Source organism: Lichenostomus cassidix, chromosome Z (genome assembly GCF_008360975.1).
Source record: "Lichenostomus cassidix isolate B80296 chromosome Z, HeHo_3.0, whole genome shotgun sequence".
Lineage (NCBI taxonomy): Eukaryota > Metazoa > Chordata > Aves > Passeriformes > Meliphagidae > Lichenostomus > Lichenostomus cassidix.
The window spans coordinates 62,376,545-62,392,712 of record NC_139511.1 but is presented as its reverse complement, the minus strand read 5'-3'; the positions used below and the strand labels follow the sequence as shown (position 1 = coordinate 62,392,712).

The following is a 16,168-nucleotide window of genomic DNA, read 5'->3' as shown; positions in this document are numbered from 1 at the left end:
AATTGTAGCAAGGTATTGATAGAAATTAGACATGTCAAATGAGACAGATTCTGTGTTATTTATACTAGAAAGTAAAATCACACAATCATCCAGTTTCAAACAAATAAACAAGCCTTACCTGCCCATGATCGAAATGCTGCCACTATTCCCATTTTACTAGCTAGGAATCGTGCTTCTCTGTCCTCTCTGCCATTAAAACAACAAACGTCACAATGTAGGCAATTACCATAAAACAAATGGTGTTACTACCACAGTAAGTAAAAGGTAATTAACTGAATTTTACTTTTACTACCACAGTAAGTAAAAGGTAATTAACAAAATCCAGAGTAATAGAAATATTTTATGTATGGATCTATGTGCCCATATGAATTTACACAATGTATACACACACAAAAGGTTTAGAATTTTTAAGTATTGTTACTTTTCCTCTTAAAGGGGAGTTTCCACAGGAGGAGGCTAACATGAACAGGAAAATACCTATAGGGGTGAAATGAATCACTCTGTACAGCCACTGACACTAAATCTACAGCAGAGACGTAAAGACTTGGACCTTCTTCAATTACTCAGACTTACACATCTAATCCCATTTGATAATTAAAAAATCCTGAATAATTCAAGTTGGAGCCATCTCAGGAGATGCCTCTCTACTCCAAATTCCTACAAAATTATCAGACTAGGCCAGATTATAGAATCATGGAATGGTTTGGGTTAGAATGCACCTTTTTAATGGTCATCTAGTTCAACCCCTCTGCAAGAACTCAGCAAATGCAATTTGTGTTACACATGTCTTTTACAGTGTCCAGAGCTTTGGGAAGTATACAAGCTTCTGTAATTCAGCTTGGAATAACTGCAAAACACTCAATGCTTTATCCAGTTGGGTGTTAGAAACTCTCAAGAACGAAGGCTGCAGAATCTCTCTGGACAACCTATTCTAACTCTTGATCAGCCTCACATAAAATCATTCCCCCCCCCACTTATATCACGTTGAAATCTTTCTTGCTTCAATTTGCTCTGCTGCTTCTTGTCCTCCCACCTTACACCACTGTGAAGGGCCCTGGCTACATAATCTTGAAAGCATTGTCATAAGTATTAAAAAGGCTGCTATTCAGTTCCCCAACCCTCTCCTCTCTAGGGTAAACAAGCCCTTTTAAATCTTAAATGCTTGACAGTATTTTAGGAAGCTGCATTCTGGTCCACTATATTCAACTTTAAGAAATTTACTATCTGGAAAGAAGTACAGTTTAATTCCAATGCTTTGAACATAACTGATTGCACAAGTAACAGCACTAACACTTACTTGAGTTGTCCTTCTGCTGTGTCTGGATTATGCCTGTAGTGAAAATCTGTGTAAGGAGCTAAAATTCGCTAAACAAAAGAAAGACATGCATTATTTTCACATGAAAATACAGTTAAATCACATTGCCCTTTCCTCAGTCCCCCTCCAAACTCCTGCTTTATAAATCTCAGGCTCTTAGCCTAAAACATTATCTTTTAGACACTATACCCTAACACAGAGGGTGAAATCTGAGATCAAAATGAAACACTTTAATGAGTAATACAATGTTTAATTTCTGTCACAAAAGTAAAACTGCACTCACCTCTAATTCTACATCTGCTCGCACATACTGTCGGGTCTTTGGATGATTAATGAGGTGCAAAACTGTAGTTATCAGAGCCTCATTTATTCGGCTTAGCTGACAATCAATGACATTTTTCAAGATGGTACTTAAACCACCCCGAAGAGCCACCACCTCGGGATTCTGAAGTGCTGGATAAAGGAAAGTAAATAATTTTGGCCAGTGATAAAACAAAACATTTCATGGCACATGACAAATTTGCCATCTCTTTAGTACATACACATATTCATCCTGAACACTGCAGAAGCACATGTAAATCTTTTAATGGAACTGGCTGACACTAGCAATGAATTGAAATTTTGGGTTCATTTATCATACACAAAAATACTCATCCACTCAGTCTCCAGTATACAGTAGTTTCCAACTAAATTCCCCCCAACCAAGTTTCTATATAGGAGTTTCCTGATTTCCCCATAAGGAGTTTTCATGCTTCACCAGACTAACATGGATCTTTGTATTAAAATATAAGAGTAACATTTTGTTTGTTTAGTTTATTTCTTTAATGTTTTAAAGAAGTTTTAATCTTGAAAACAAATTGCTGAAGTTGTTTTCCACTGATTGATTTTGAGAGAACTTTAAAAATCAGCAGCCAAATGAAAGTTTACGGAGTTAGTATAAACATCTGCCCTGATAACTACAGTATCCACTACAAAAAATTTTAAAAGAGGCTTTGTAGTTCTCTGAACTCTTCTAAATCTGTCTGCATCTTGTGTATGGAATTCTCTCTACTTCATATCAATTAGTTTAAGAAATACCAACTGCAGCAGACAAATGTTAAGGCAAATCAAAACCACTCAAGTCTTAAAGGAAAGAGGAAAACCTGAAACCTTCAGGTATGATACATAAAGACATTATAAGTCATTTTGGTTTATAACATGCTAAAATCCATGAAACTGACAATAAGAACACTCAACTTCCAATTCATTATTAAACAAATAAACTGTTAATGACAACCACATCAGAACTAAAAACTGATGGAGAAAAATTGTCTTACCTAGTTCGCAGATAATGGCTATACATGCTCGAACCATTCTGTCTCTTTCTTGAAGACCATCATTTCCAACTGCTATCAAAGAATTAGTAATAGAACTGGGGAACAATGAAGCATTCACAGTGATCATCTGCCAAAAAAGAAAGAAAAAGCCCTCTGGTTTCTCTGTATTTTTCTAAATACAGTCACATATTCACCAGCATTCTGTTTCCTATATACAGTTAGATCACTCATCTATTACTTGGTTGCATCTGGTGAATCTTCACAACTATTTCTTTTTCTCTTGAAATTTTGTCACTTTCAATTTCTTGGTCAATTTACTTTGCCATCCTCCTACTGCTTCAGCTTTTTATTTTTATATTTTATCTTAAGAAAGAATTTAAAAGATGAGATTCTCACTGTTGCAGTAATTTTTTTTCCAAGAATGTCTCTATTGACAAAGTACATTATCCAATGACACAGAGTAGATTACAAACTCATCTACTATTAAGGATGTTCTGCACTATGGAATGGCTCAGCTTTTAGTTTGGGACACTCAGAATTTCCACCAGATTAAAGAGCAAGAGCCTGTGCTTGCATTAAAGGTAAAGAAAGACATGCCTGAATAAACAACCAATACCACAAACTCTTCAGCATCCCCCAAGTGAGGCTTTGATTACAAAAGCTGGGGAGCTGCTTGTTCACATTTTTTCAATTTGTGAAAATAAAATACACATATCCTTCCGGAACAAGAATATCACTAAACAGATGTACTGCTAAGGAGGAAGCAGGTTTTTGTTTGACTGCCTAAAAAGGGAACGATGCAATGTTTTATAGCCCACTCAGCTGTGTCACCTTTTTTTAACCCCACTAATAAAAATAAGACACTAAAAAATACTCAATATCCATCAAACACCTAAAAATTTATGACTAGTTTCTCACAGTTTTATCATATTTTTTTGTTTCCTACAAAACCAGGCTTATTTTCATAATTCTTCCAAAAAATGTTTTGTCCCATCTCCATTCTACATCTCCCTTTGATGTGTTAAAGATATTTTGCAAAGACGATCAGTTTTCTACCTTTTTTGTTGCAGAGATGGTAAAATGAGAGGGGATCAACCATTAAAACCAACATATTAGAAAAGTTTAAACAAATTCACCTTTGAAGACATGTTATTGAGAAGCTTCTTGTTATACATAATGTTAATGCCAACAAAACAGGAAGTTTTAAGATAGGACTTGAGAGAAAAAAACCACCCACACAGTCTTTCACTTTTACACTGGCATGAAGAAACAAGAATAAGCAATAGAATAGGTGCACCAATCCACTCTACAAAACTGCAACCTGTTTTCTACTGATATTGACAAGTATACTTCCTGTGAGGACACAAGCAGCCTCTTAAGGCTGTTCTGCCTCATTGTCTTCCGTCTTGTGACTTAAACAAGGAAAGGTTTCTTGTAATACTTAACTCTAACTAGGTCAGTAGAATACATAAATTTTTGTATTTACTTTGTATCTGCTCTAGGTATTAAAAGGCAGGTCTTAAGACCAAGGACAGGTAATGGAAAGCTCCTTACAGGTAGCCAAGATGAAATAAGTAATAAAAATTACGAATTTGGTCTTTTAAGACTCCTTTAGAAAAGAGAAAGAAAGAAGGTTCATACTGCATCTAACCCTGATTTAGGGTTTAAAAACAAAACTCCCAAACTATTTAACTATAAAAAAATTGTCTGACTTCTATTAGATGGAAAAATGCTTCCTGAAGCAATTTAATGCCACCCTTTTCATGGCTGAAGACACTACTAAATTGCAAAGCTTTTACTAGGAAATGTAGAGGTGATCACAGTCAAAACAGGCAGTGAGCATTTAGCCTTCAACAATACTGGAAACCAAGTTTAAAAAAGTTTTTTTAAATCTTCCTATGCTACTTTAACCTAATATTTGTAGAACTAAGTTTATGATTGCCTTTACTAAATTCATAAAGCAGTATTAATATTTTATATTTTGTTGTCCTTCTCTATGAGAAGAAAGGAAAGGCAACACTTTAGTTTTAGTCTATGCAATTCTCACATAGACATTTTTGCTACCAAAGATGAGGTAAAGAACCAAATCCTGAAACTGAAAACATAAGTTCTGTGATACTGGAAAAACCCCGTTCAGTTTCACAGTGAATTATCTTCTGAAAAAATTAGTTAGGTTTTTTTGTTTTATTTGCCATTCATTCTCCCCTCCTAGACCTTTATATATCTTTTAGGAATGCTGACATCAAATCACTATGTCTGAGACATTGAGGGAGATGGAGAGGTAGTAAAAGGGCAAGAGCAGGGTAACAAAAAGGCAGTGTTCCTTGTGAGAGAATTTCTCCAGTACTGACTGGTCTATGCTGATGCATGCTTAACTGCTGTGGCCTAGACAGCACATGAGAAAGCTGTTAACTTTACTGGTAGCTAGGTTGGGCGGTTATTTCTTGGTCTGACACTGTCTTTTAAGAAAACAATGTTACAGGTAAGTAGCAAAAGATGCTAAAAAAGACTTCATCAACACAGCTCTCACCACTGAGGAGCCACAAGCATTGCTGCACAGCCTGTGCATTCGATGAACACACTTGGTGCACGCCAGTACCCTTGCACCACAACGGAGAAAAAAAGCACTAAGGGTCAGCTATATGATTTCTTTAATGCTTCTCTTTGACCACCACTTTTTCAAATCAAACTAATGGATTTGTTTCTCTTGCTCTCTCTTCTTTCATGGAAGGTAGAAGTTTTTGCTTAAGCAGGAAATGCTCAAAGCCCAGAAGTAATGAGGACAAATTTCTGACCCAAATAAAACTAACTATAAATGTGTTTTTATTCCATCATCTAATTTATGTTATTCTGAGCCTACACTGAAGATCTTACTTCAAAGTAGATTAGCAAACTTTTATAAATTTCAACTTCCTCAAGGACTTGTTCCTTTATAGTGGCTTTTTGTTTGTTTTTTGCTTATTGGGGTATGGAGGAGGTAGCGGTGTTTAACTGGTTAATTTAACTGTTTAATTTCAAACTCTCTTTTTGGGCACAATTGTTAATCAGGTATATTGTAGTTTCTGTAAGAAAAAAACTATGGGAGCTTATTATGAGAAAAGAAATCATACAGAAAACATCCACCTTTTTAATATATATATGTGTGTGTGTGCATATATATGTGTGTGTATATATATACACATATATGCACATATATATACACACACATACACATTATGCATATACATACACATATATTTACATATACATATATACAGGTTTAAAATACAAAAAGAGATTTAACACAGAGAGTGCTCCTGGGGAACCATTCTCCAACTACTTCAAACCCTACTCAAATCTTTGATAGCTTTTATAACAATATAAGAACAATGAAGTCCAGCACAAGGGCAGAATGTGACATTTTCTGAATACATTAAATACCCATATATGCCAATTTCTCTGGGATGAACTTGCAAATGCAGCTACCATACTGTCGAATCTCACATCCATGGGTACACAGTACAGTAACCATGTCTTACAAAGTACCTGAGATAAAACAGTAGGGATAGCAACAACCACTATGAACAAAGCAATAAGTCTGTAAGCATTCCTTAAGTGGTTACTTTAATGGTGACAATTTGTCTCATTTGGCAGAAAATCTTCCAATCTCTGACTCACAGATGCTTAAACAGACCATACAATGAAGTCAAGCCGTAAGTTGAAACTTAGTAGCGTTTTTATGCCCTTGCATTCACTTTTTGTGTTTCCCAAGCTTTGTCCAGAACTCACCTCTCTCAAGGGAAAATTACCAAGACCTTTCTGTCCCACTCAAAATTCTAAATGTTAAAATTGTAACATCAAAACACGTCTCTTTACAACTTTTCTTTCTGTCTCTTAAATTATCAGCTATGTTACATGATAAAGGCAAAGCAAGGTGTTAGAGACTGTGAAAAAGCACTGTTGATGGAGACAACCAGGAGTCAGCACAAGTGAGTGGCATAGATACAACCATACATAAGGGATTTACCTTTCTGACTAATCGAAGTGCTTGTGTTCTTTCTACTTCATTACTCTGCTGTATGTCAATGCACCTAAAGCAAGTTAAAAAACACATTTTGTTTACAACAACCATAACTTCAGCCTTAACTGTTAACATCTCATGTTAATATATATGCATATGAATACAGAAGAATTTATTTACTTTTTAAAAACTATGTTTTTCAGTAAACATACTCATTATGACAAGCCAAGTAGCTTTGGTTTATATTTTCTCCGCTATTTTAATTATAATTAAATCAGAAGAATGTTATCAAAAATAAAATGGCAAAGCCTAATGCTTCAACAATTATCTTCCAAGCTAGCTGCATTTGTCATTTGCGAATGAAACCAAAGTACCTGTGATATTTCACATCAACACATTTTGAGTGTTGTAGATCAGAAAAGTCCTTTTGCTTCAAAGAAATTACATAGCACACTAAAACAACACGCGTATATTTTTAAACAGAAATTCACAAACATCTGTATCAGCATATTAAATAAAAAAATTATTACAGGAAGCACTAGAAATGCTATTATTTACATCTATTCATCACGCTGATTTTATCACCCCACTGTCGGTTAGCTGTTTGGTATTCTGTAGTGTCATCGGTTACACTTGAGACTACAAATTCTTGGGCATGAACTACTTTTTAGCTCTGACTTTGTATTATTACAATGCTGCAGAGCCTCCAGTACAAAGTATCAAACAACTCCCATACAACAACTTAACACATGAAAATTACTAATATTTCAACCTTATTAATGTATAGCCAACGGCTATATGATTAAAATGGCTTTATGATTAAAAGAAATTATTTGGATTACTTGTAATATATCACATATTAGGATAGTATTTTATTTGGATTAGGTAGTGTGATGAAATATTCTGTTGAAGAAAAATGGCTTTTATAAACCTACACACTAAGAACATAAAAGAATACAAAAACATTTCTCACCTGTCCCAACCACAAAAAAGCAGGTGTTTTACAACTTTACAATTTACAACTATACCATTTACAACAAGAAGAAAGAAAAATTACCTGGCTATCAAATAATCCACTTTCAACTTTAGCACCTTCTGAAGAATACTGGAGTCTCGAATAAGATAGCGGAGGGCTCGCAATCCTGCTGCTCGCACCTCTTTTGCTTCGTTTAGTAAAGCTAACCTCAGACTATAATGAAGAAAACAAAATGGAAAAACAACTATTAGGCAGCAGGTAGACTTCACCATCTGATATGCAGCTACTACTCACTCATTTAAGACAAAAAATGTGATTTTTAAAAATAAATGTTCTGAACTTATTTTCTGACTTTCAGCAAGTCACAGTGTTCTCATGTGCAACTAAGAAGGCAAGCCTTCATCTTGGTCAGCAGATGTAGACAATATATTAATCTGAAAAAAACACAGACCAATTTTTCCCCGAAATAACAGCTTGTACATCCATGACATGACACATAACCAAAACCTGTACACAACTTGTTATTTAACAGAACAGCTGAGGACAGTATTAGTCCAGTGAAACTAACAAGTAGAATACGGTAGGTAAGGAGAAATTAAACATGAAAGAACTCTAAAAATGGAGTTAGAAAGCATAAAGTAGCACACTGTCCTTTTGAAAGCCCTCAAGAGATTCGTCCCTCTTCCTCGACCACATGTGGGTTGGGGTGGGAATCCTCAACCTCTCAATGACATATTCTAGTAGGATTTTTCACTGGACATCTAAGAACGAAAATACTTCAGACAGTGAGACTGAATTTTTACTTCTACAAAGGGCTTTTTTTCCTTTCTTATCCTAGGGTTGTCATGCATGGTAATCAGCTACTCCAAGGCAAAAAGTCTTCTGAATCTTTTGGTGATTAATCTTATCTTTTGGATAAGTCACTGTAACACGAGCCTACTCCCAGGTGATACCTAGACAAAGTAGAGAGGCTGCCATGTCATTTGCAAATAAAGATGAACTGATTATTACTTTCAGCACCAAGTAGGGAATTGCTTCAAGAGCATTTTTTCTGTCATATGAATATGCTGCCATGCTGCTTTGGATGCAGCCCAAGACACAGACAGATTTTGGACTTCAAGACTGGACAAGGGACTGCTGACTCACGTCCAACCTCTCGTTCAGCAGCACCCCCTAAAGTCCTTCCTGCCCTCAGTACCTGTGTTGGTCCTGGGGTATTCTTGATACCAAGGTATTCTTGATATCAAGTCCAGCCCCTGGCTCTGCACAGGACACCCCAGAATTCACACCATGTGCCTGAGAGCACTGTCCAAATGCTTCTTGAACTCTGCCAGGCTGCTGCTGTGACCACTACCCTGGGCAGCCTGTTCCAGTGCTCAACCACCCTCTGGGTGAAGAACCTTTCCCTGATACCCAACCTAAACCTCCCTTGACACAACTTCAGGCCATTCCCTCACATCCTGTCACTGTCACCACAGAGAAGAGATCAGTGTCTGCCCCTCCTCTTCCCCTCATGAGGAAGCTGTAGACCAATGAAAGAACTGGCACAGTGAAACCACTACAGAAGCCAACACAATCACGAGAGTCAACATTCAGAAGCCAAAGCTACCAAAAAGAGATGTGTCCTATCTTCAAGTAGTGAAAATGTAACGAAAACATACAGCTAGTCAAAAAGATAAAGACATCCATTCTGCTTAAGAAACTGACTCACAAAATTTCCATAACCAACTACATAAGGTTTCCCAACATTTTACTCAGAGTAATTAGCTTTCTTAAGCTTTTTTTCTTGAGATCTAAATTGAAACAATTCAGAAATACATTAAATATTAGATCTTATTTGCTTATTCACCAGTGCTGTCAAGACAAATTTACCATTGTCTGTGTGGAAATAAACATGTAATTACATTTTACATTCAGATATGGCCACAAAATAGACAGAAAATCCACTTAAAAGTGTATATACTGGGCATTTCAGTAGCAGGGAAAGCAGTACTACATGGATATGTACATACCAAGATAACATAAAATATTGATCTTTAAATCCTGATTCTACATCAAGAGTGTGCTCTATATTTTGTAGATGTACATTTTTATTAGAAGTACTTCCTACAAGTACTGAAATGTTTGGAGGTACTTTTACATCTGTGAGGAATACAATGAAGAAATCTACACTTCTATGTGGGAGGGATTTTCTCTGTTTGCCCAAAAGTGAGTAAGAATGTACTTCTGATTTTACCCATTAAAATATTTGCAAACTATATACTTGCATTATGAAATTTCAAACACTTTATAAATAAAAAATACTAGGTCAAAAGTACAAATGAAGTTTATTTAATTGCTCCAAAACAACTGAAGTTCCCTAGAATTGCTCTAATGCTCTTTACTACTTACCATATTATGATGCTGTCATAGGTAAAACCTAGCTTTTCTTCAGCATGGCCAGTGTTACAAAGAAGCTGAAAATAAAAGAAATTATATATTATTTATAGCTCTCCAAAAATGACCGTGGAAAATTGTAGCTTTTGGGAAATGCTTTCAAAAAATGCTAAGGAATTTTATTTGTAGCAAGAGAGAGAGAGAGTACCAACTCCAGACTTTCCAGAGCATTTCTGCTGTTTGTATTCTGTTCCTATACATATCAGACACTGAGACACATCTGTGGATTCTCACACCAAAGAAAAGCTTGCACAGCTGTGTAAGTTGCATACTGGTCGGTCCATTTCTCTGCACGAGATTGCTAGCTGGGCAACTGGTAATTTGAGCAGAGATCAAAAATGACTGAAGTCAAAGCATATTTGCAGGGGCTCAGGTAAGGGCTTTGGAACAAAGACTGATGGTCCACTGTCATGTTTTGTCACAGTAGCACACAACTACAAAAACATCAGAAGGCATTGCCAAGTGTCCTGTAACTGATATCTGGTCTTGGCCTGCCGTCTGTTCTACAGAACCTGTACCTCAGAAAAATCAGAACAACGGCTGAATTTGTGCACTCAAAAAGACAGATATAAACTGTCACAAACTGGACATTTCAACCATTTCCAGTCATTGTGAACAGAAAAGATTTACAAGCACAGCTTTTCAATCCAAAACCATGCTCAAAAAAACCAGCCTAGGCTGCCAATGTTCTAGCCTCTCGAGGAAAGGAAAACAATCTCTTCTGTTAAGAACTGATGCTGTTGCTCTTTGCAAGAACAGCAAAGAAATTCCTAGTAATCCCACTTACTATCCCTGGCTAAAATTGTAAATTATTATCATGTCCAAATTCCAAAGCACTCTTTCAAGCATTTCCAAAAACTCAACTGACTAATACTGATTGCAATAGCTTTGCACTTTGTTCTCCATTTTCAAAATAGGCATGTGCTCAGTTCTAAGTCAGTCCAGCATTAAGTTGCTCCTCAGTGAGGAATTCAGGAAGTATTTGTGCTAACCTCTGCTCTGAAAATATTGTAATATATCAAACCCTGTGACACATTCTTTACATGTATTTACTGCTAACAATAAGAAATTTATAACAAACAAAACGAACAGCTAAATCAAGGCTACTGTAAGTTAAAATATTTAGTTTGTTCCATGCTTCAATTCTACTGTTCACCTCCATCTGAAAAAACAGCATATTGCACAGAAACTCTGCTTTTAAGTAAACCCTTCTTATTAGCAAGATCGTTAAAATTCAAACAATACTTAGTTATGCTCAACAAGTACAAATTCATCCAAGAATCACATTACATTTTAAGAAATTGTTTTTCAAGAAAAATACCTAGTGATAATGCTGAAATTTAAAGCTGTTAATGAGAGATTATTAAATTGGCCTGGATCAGCTCCCCATTTGGGCTCAAATAATTTAAGTTAATTGAAATGTTTTGGCTTTTACATTTTTCTTAACCAAAGATGATTATAAAACATAAGGAAAGTTTTTATATAACCTCTTTTTCACCATCTTTCAAATTTAAGTGATAATAAAAATAGACAATTGATGCATTAACTGGTTATGACAGTATGTCAACTTCCTAACATCAATCTATTTTTATGCCATGTTGTTGGACAGCCTAAGGCCACCACTGCTGCTTTAGCATTTCTATTGACATCTTATGAACTGTAAAAATTGGCTGGCAGAGTGTAAGCAAAACAGTGCGAGAAGATAGTGAGTAAAAACAGTTCATTGTTCAGTTTCAGACAGTTACATCAATAGTTGTTTAGGCTAATCATTTATACATCTAAACCTCTCCCCAGCATTCCACCCCAGAGACAAATGAAAAAACCTAACTTAACACAACAGATTGTCCTCAACAGTCAATTTCTCCAACTTTAAAAAAATGCCATAACATTGTAATTCTGATGAAGGAAAAAAACCATTTTTTAGAAAGCTGCTAATGTGTCCACTACTGCATTAGTGAAGTAAGTCTCCTATCATCACACTTACCATTGGTTTGCGTCTTGAGCAGTCCTGAGATTAAACTAAAGCATTTGACGTGTTCCAGGAACCCACTTAACTTGCTGCACTGCTAAAAACCATTCAGTTCCCTGGACCAGTTCTAGTCTGGTTGTAACTCTCACCAAATACAAACAGTGGGTATTAGCTCCTCAATACCAACTATATGTGTTCCTGCTGCATATACCTTCACAGATGCTGAAAAGAACTTGACCTTTTCTCGAAATTCAAACACAGTCTTGTAACTTGATGAGTTGAAACTTTCATCAAGTTTAATGGCTGTTTCAATATAAATTTCTGAGTTTGACAGTAAATAATGATAGAAGTGTTCGATGGTGTCTGTGTGTACATGTAAAATATTTCTCACAGAGAAAAAAAACCAGCTGTCAGTTTATTCTCCCTCTAATGGGCCATCACTACTTATGCACTAGCTTTTTTTGTAATTTATACGTTTTCCAGATAGAAAAGGGGCTAAAAGATAAACAGCAAGATCAGAATTCAAAAATGTTTCAGTGACTTGAAAGAGGTGCCCAAACTCAGTAAGAAGATTTAACTAAATAATAGGAACAGCATATCATATACTTAAAGGTACCACACATTAATAAACACATAAGAAATTAAAGTAGGAGTGCAGCTAAACAGAAAATGTCCAGAAGTTAACATTCAGAATGCTAATTTAGAACAAAAACCAAAACAAATTTTATCTCTGGAAATACTAATAGTACTGCATTATGTTTGAGATTAAAAGACTGATTCCATTTCACAGGCTACTCTCAAAACTGCAAGAACAAAATGCTGTGTGTCACATTTTAAGAGTAAAGTAGAAAAAGCATAGCAGAAAAATGTACAAGGCAGGTAGAAAATACACCCATGAAGGCTGAGCCATTTGGTTTATGTAATCTAGGGGTAAAAAAAAAAAAAATCTGGCTGGCAAGGCTGAATTTATGTAAGTTTGAAAGGGTAAAAAATAGTAAAGGAAGCTGCTGTAAAGAAGATCCTGTTCAGCTCGTCCCAATTCCTAGGGTATTTGTTAAGTTATAAATGTCTGGCCTTAAATATATTATACAAAACAACTTAATCACTTTCTTCTCATTTCACCTTCAAATAACATTAGGCAGATCAATGATCCTGGCCCAATTGCAGTGGTATTTGTAGACAGCTCAATTCCTGACAAAGCCAAGTAACAGTCATATGTTTGACTGATTTAACAATTAACACACATACTACTGTAATGTAACTCTGTAGGCAAGCAGTACCAGAATACTAAAATCTATCTTCGGCTATACATTGACACACTTCACTGAAATGGCAATGGATTATCACATAACACCTGGAATTATGAAATTATTTGTATTCTTATACTAATAATATTTTCCATATATAGATCTTATCTATTAAAAGTATACATTTTAAAATACACACAATAGATTTTATACATTTCCATGCAGATACAAACAAAACCAAATAAGAGTATACTTTATGAGTTAAAACTGCAAATGAGTCAACTCTAAAAATTAAAATTTTGTGATAAAATACACAGTGACTGGCCATAGCAAAGACTATTCGAGGCTAAGATTAAATATTGGGACAAAATGATATGTAGATAAGGCCAGTGACTAACTTACAGTGAAGGTTTTTTTCATGTTTACTGTCAGCTATGAGTTTTTCATACTACTCAGATGAGTCACAGCAATACGAGTAACATATCAACATGTCTTGGAAACAGTAGCTCAGAACAACAAAACCATAGGAGGCCAACAGCATACATAAGTGGAGTGCACATTTGAGACCATTCAAATTTATATTTAGCAGAATAGCCACAGCAATTACTAAGTAAAAATATTACATTATTCTATGCATCCAGAATGTAGTAATTGCATTATAACTTTGGAAATACAGTTTGAGCCACCACTGGTAATATTTATGAGAAAACTACTTTGTAGATCCTAATCTTAGGAGAAGCCACTACTGGAACTGTGGACTCTGAATTTAGACTCATTTGTTACACAGCTGAATGTTCCTAAGTACATGGTCTGTTCCTATCTGCTACATCATCATGAGATTTCATGTTTTGCCGCAGTGGTGTATCAACTTGGATGAATGTTACAGTCAAACAATACATTCACTCTAAGACACCTGGGTTTTGCAAAAGACAGGAGAGACTCTAAAATGAGAGACTATGGATCACAGACACAATCCATGGAAGCCTCTATGCCCATATCCGCATCCAAGCCACTCAATCCATATCCTAGTGAAAGTCAGCAGCATGGTCCAAAGCGAACAAACATTTAGTGTAGAATAGTAGAGCTTCATTAAATAATGACAATTAGTTTTGAAAAGACTAAAAACATAATTTTCCGTATCACTATACTACTGATGCTGTTCCATTGCTAGGTTGAATTGAAAATGAATTGTTCGATTTTGTCCTTTAAGAAGTGCCTTTCTTTTTGAAAGACAGACAGAAACCTCTACAACATCTGTAGATTTTTTCCTGCTTGTTATTAAAATACTCTTTAAGTTTCACACAGGATCTCTCAGGAGCTCCCAGTGGGATAATATAAGATTACAAATAAATACTTCAAATCACAAAGATATTTTTCACTAGGTAAATTCAATTGTACAGTTCCTACTGGTTTTCAGTAATTTATCACTCACTGCTTCTCACGGGGATGGGGAAAACCCCAGAGAAGTAACCATGATGATTTGGTACTAATCAGAGAAAACTGGGAAACCTCAAAGTGCTTGCCTTTTGCAGGTGGCCATATAAATGCAAGATGGGTAATCCTACTCAGCTTACTAGAGCTAAAGGCACATACCAAACTTGCGAACTGCTGTGACGGTTGAAAAGTGTCACCGACCATTTACTGGAGGTTAAATCCTCAAACAGTTTTCAGAATAGAATATAAATTAGCTTAAACAGGGTGGCTTGAAAGGGATAAAGATTGAGGCAGTACTTCATGAAAGCTTTTGCCTACAAAACTGCAGCTTCACTTACTAGGTGACAAGAAGCAGAGGAGGAGTGTGCTCTCATTCAAAGCAGATACAATTTCTAAGTCTGCTGATGCTCCAATTCAGAACTAAACATACTGTAGACTGTGCTTTCCATAGCCTGTGCATCACTAGACAGAGAATGCTGATTTCCTGGAACAGGAAACTTAGAACATCTGTTGGGCAAGAACAACCCATGTTCTGCAGACAAAGAGCAAAGAACTTGAACACTAATGACTTAGCTACTAAGTAGTACTAGCAAAAACTTAAGTCAAATACAACTTTTTGTAAAGTATGATGTGTAAAGCATACTTTGTACAGTAATAATGGATACTGTAGAGACCTGAATGCAACTAGTTAACTCTTCTCATAAAGGGAAATAGCAACCAAAAGGGAGTTACCACCTCCAGACACACAAGCTTCATATAAAGTATCTGGTTTACTGTATCATTCTTGCAGATGAAGTAATAAATCCTGTTGACTTCTGATCACCATTACTTTAAAAAATTGTATTTAAAGTATTTAACTTCTACATAAAACCCTGGAGTTTAGTTCAGTAACTTTTAAAGAATTATTATGGTTCCTACTCCATGAAAAAAGGGAGGCGAGGGGAACAGATATCACCTTAAAAATCCAGTCTGGTTTCAAGTACAGAAACCTGAACATAACGCTCCTCAGATGTCCTGAAAATAATACAATTGGTGTCTATCATCATCCTTGTGAGGAAACTTCACTTTTGAAGTGAATTACATTGCTTGTTTCCACATGAGAAGAACACTTTGCTCTCCCTCACCAAAGAACTAGAACAGTGGGATTTCCAGTCTTTGAAGGAAAAATGTAGGGTTTTTGGGAGCAACTGCTTAGACTAGTTCAGATGTTTTCTTCTAAGTATAATAATAATCCTACAGGAGAATAATAGACTTTCCATATGTCTAGGTGTGAAAGACAGGTATCTGCCAAGGAAGGTAGAGACCTCCTTTGGAATGGAGAAATATGACGCCCTTCCATCCAAATTATTATAACTTTGAAATCAAGGGCTTTCAGGCAAAGATATGGCGAAAAAGGAATAACAGTTCTTTACCAGTATGTCTAACAAGGCAAACAAACAACACCAAGGGCAGCAACAGCAAACAGCAGAAAGCCA

The 16,168-nt window shown here is 35.8% G+C and overlaps 1 protein-coding gene across 1 annotated transcript in view; it reads right to left on the bottom strand.

Annotated features, from left to right (window-relative positions):
- Nucleotides 1-16,168, bottom strand: part of RICTOR (RPTOR independent companion of MTOR complex 2) — a 77,353-nt gene that overhangs the window by 39,624 nt on the left and 21,561 nt on the right. The window contains exons 4-10 of the mRNA XM_085042674.1: nt 9,999-10,063; nt 7,689-7,820; nt 6,638-6,701; nt 2,632-2,758; nt 1,599-1,768; nt 1,298-1,365; nt 119-186 (exon numbers count right to left, since the gene is read on the bottom strand). Of these exons, the coding sequence (XP_084898800.1) occupies nt 119-186; nt 1,298-1,365; nt 1,599-1,768; nt 2,632-2,758; nt 6,638-6,701; nt 7,689-7,820; nt 9,999-10,063 (694 nt within the window). The remainder of the gene's footprint in view (nt 1-118; nt 187-1,297; nt 1,366-1,598; nt 1,769-2,631; nt 2,759-6,637; nt 6,702-7,688; nt 7,821-9,998; nt 10,064-16,168) is intronic.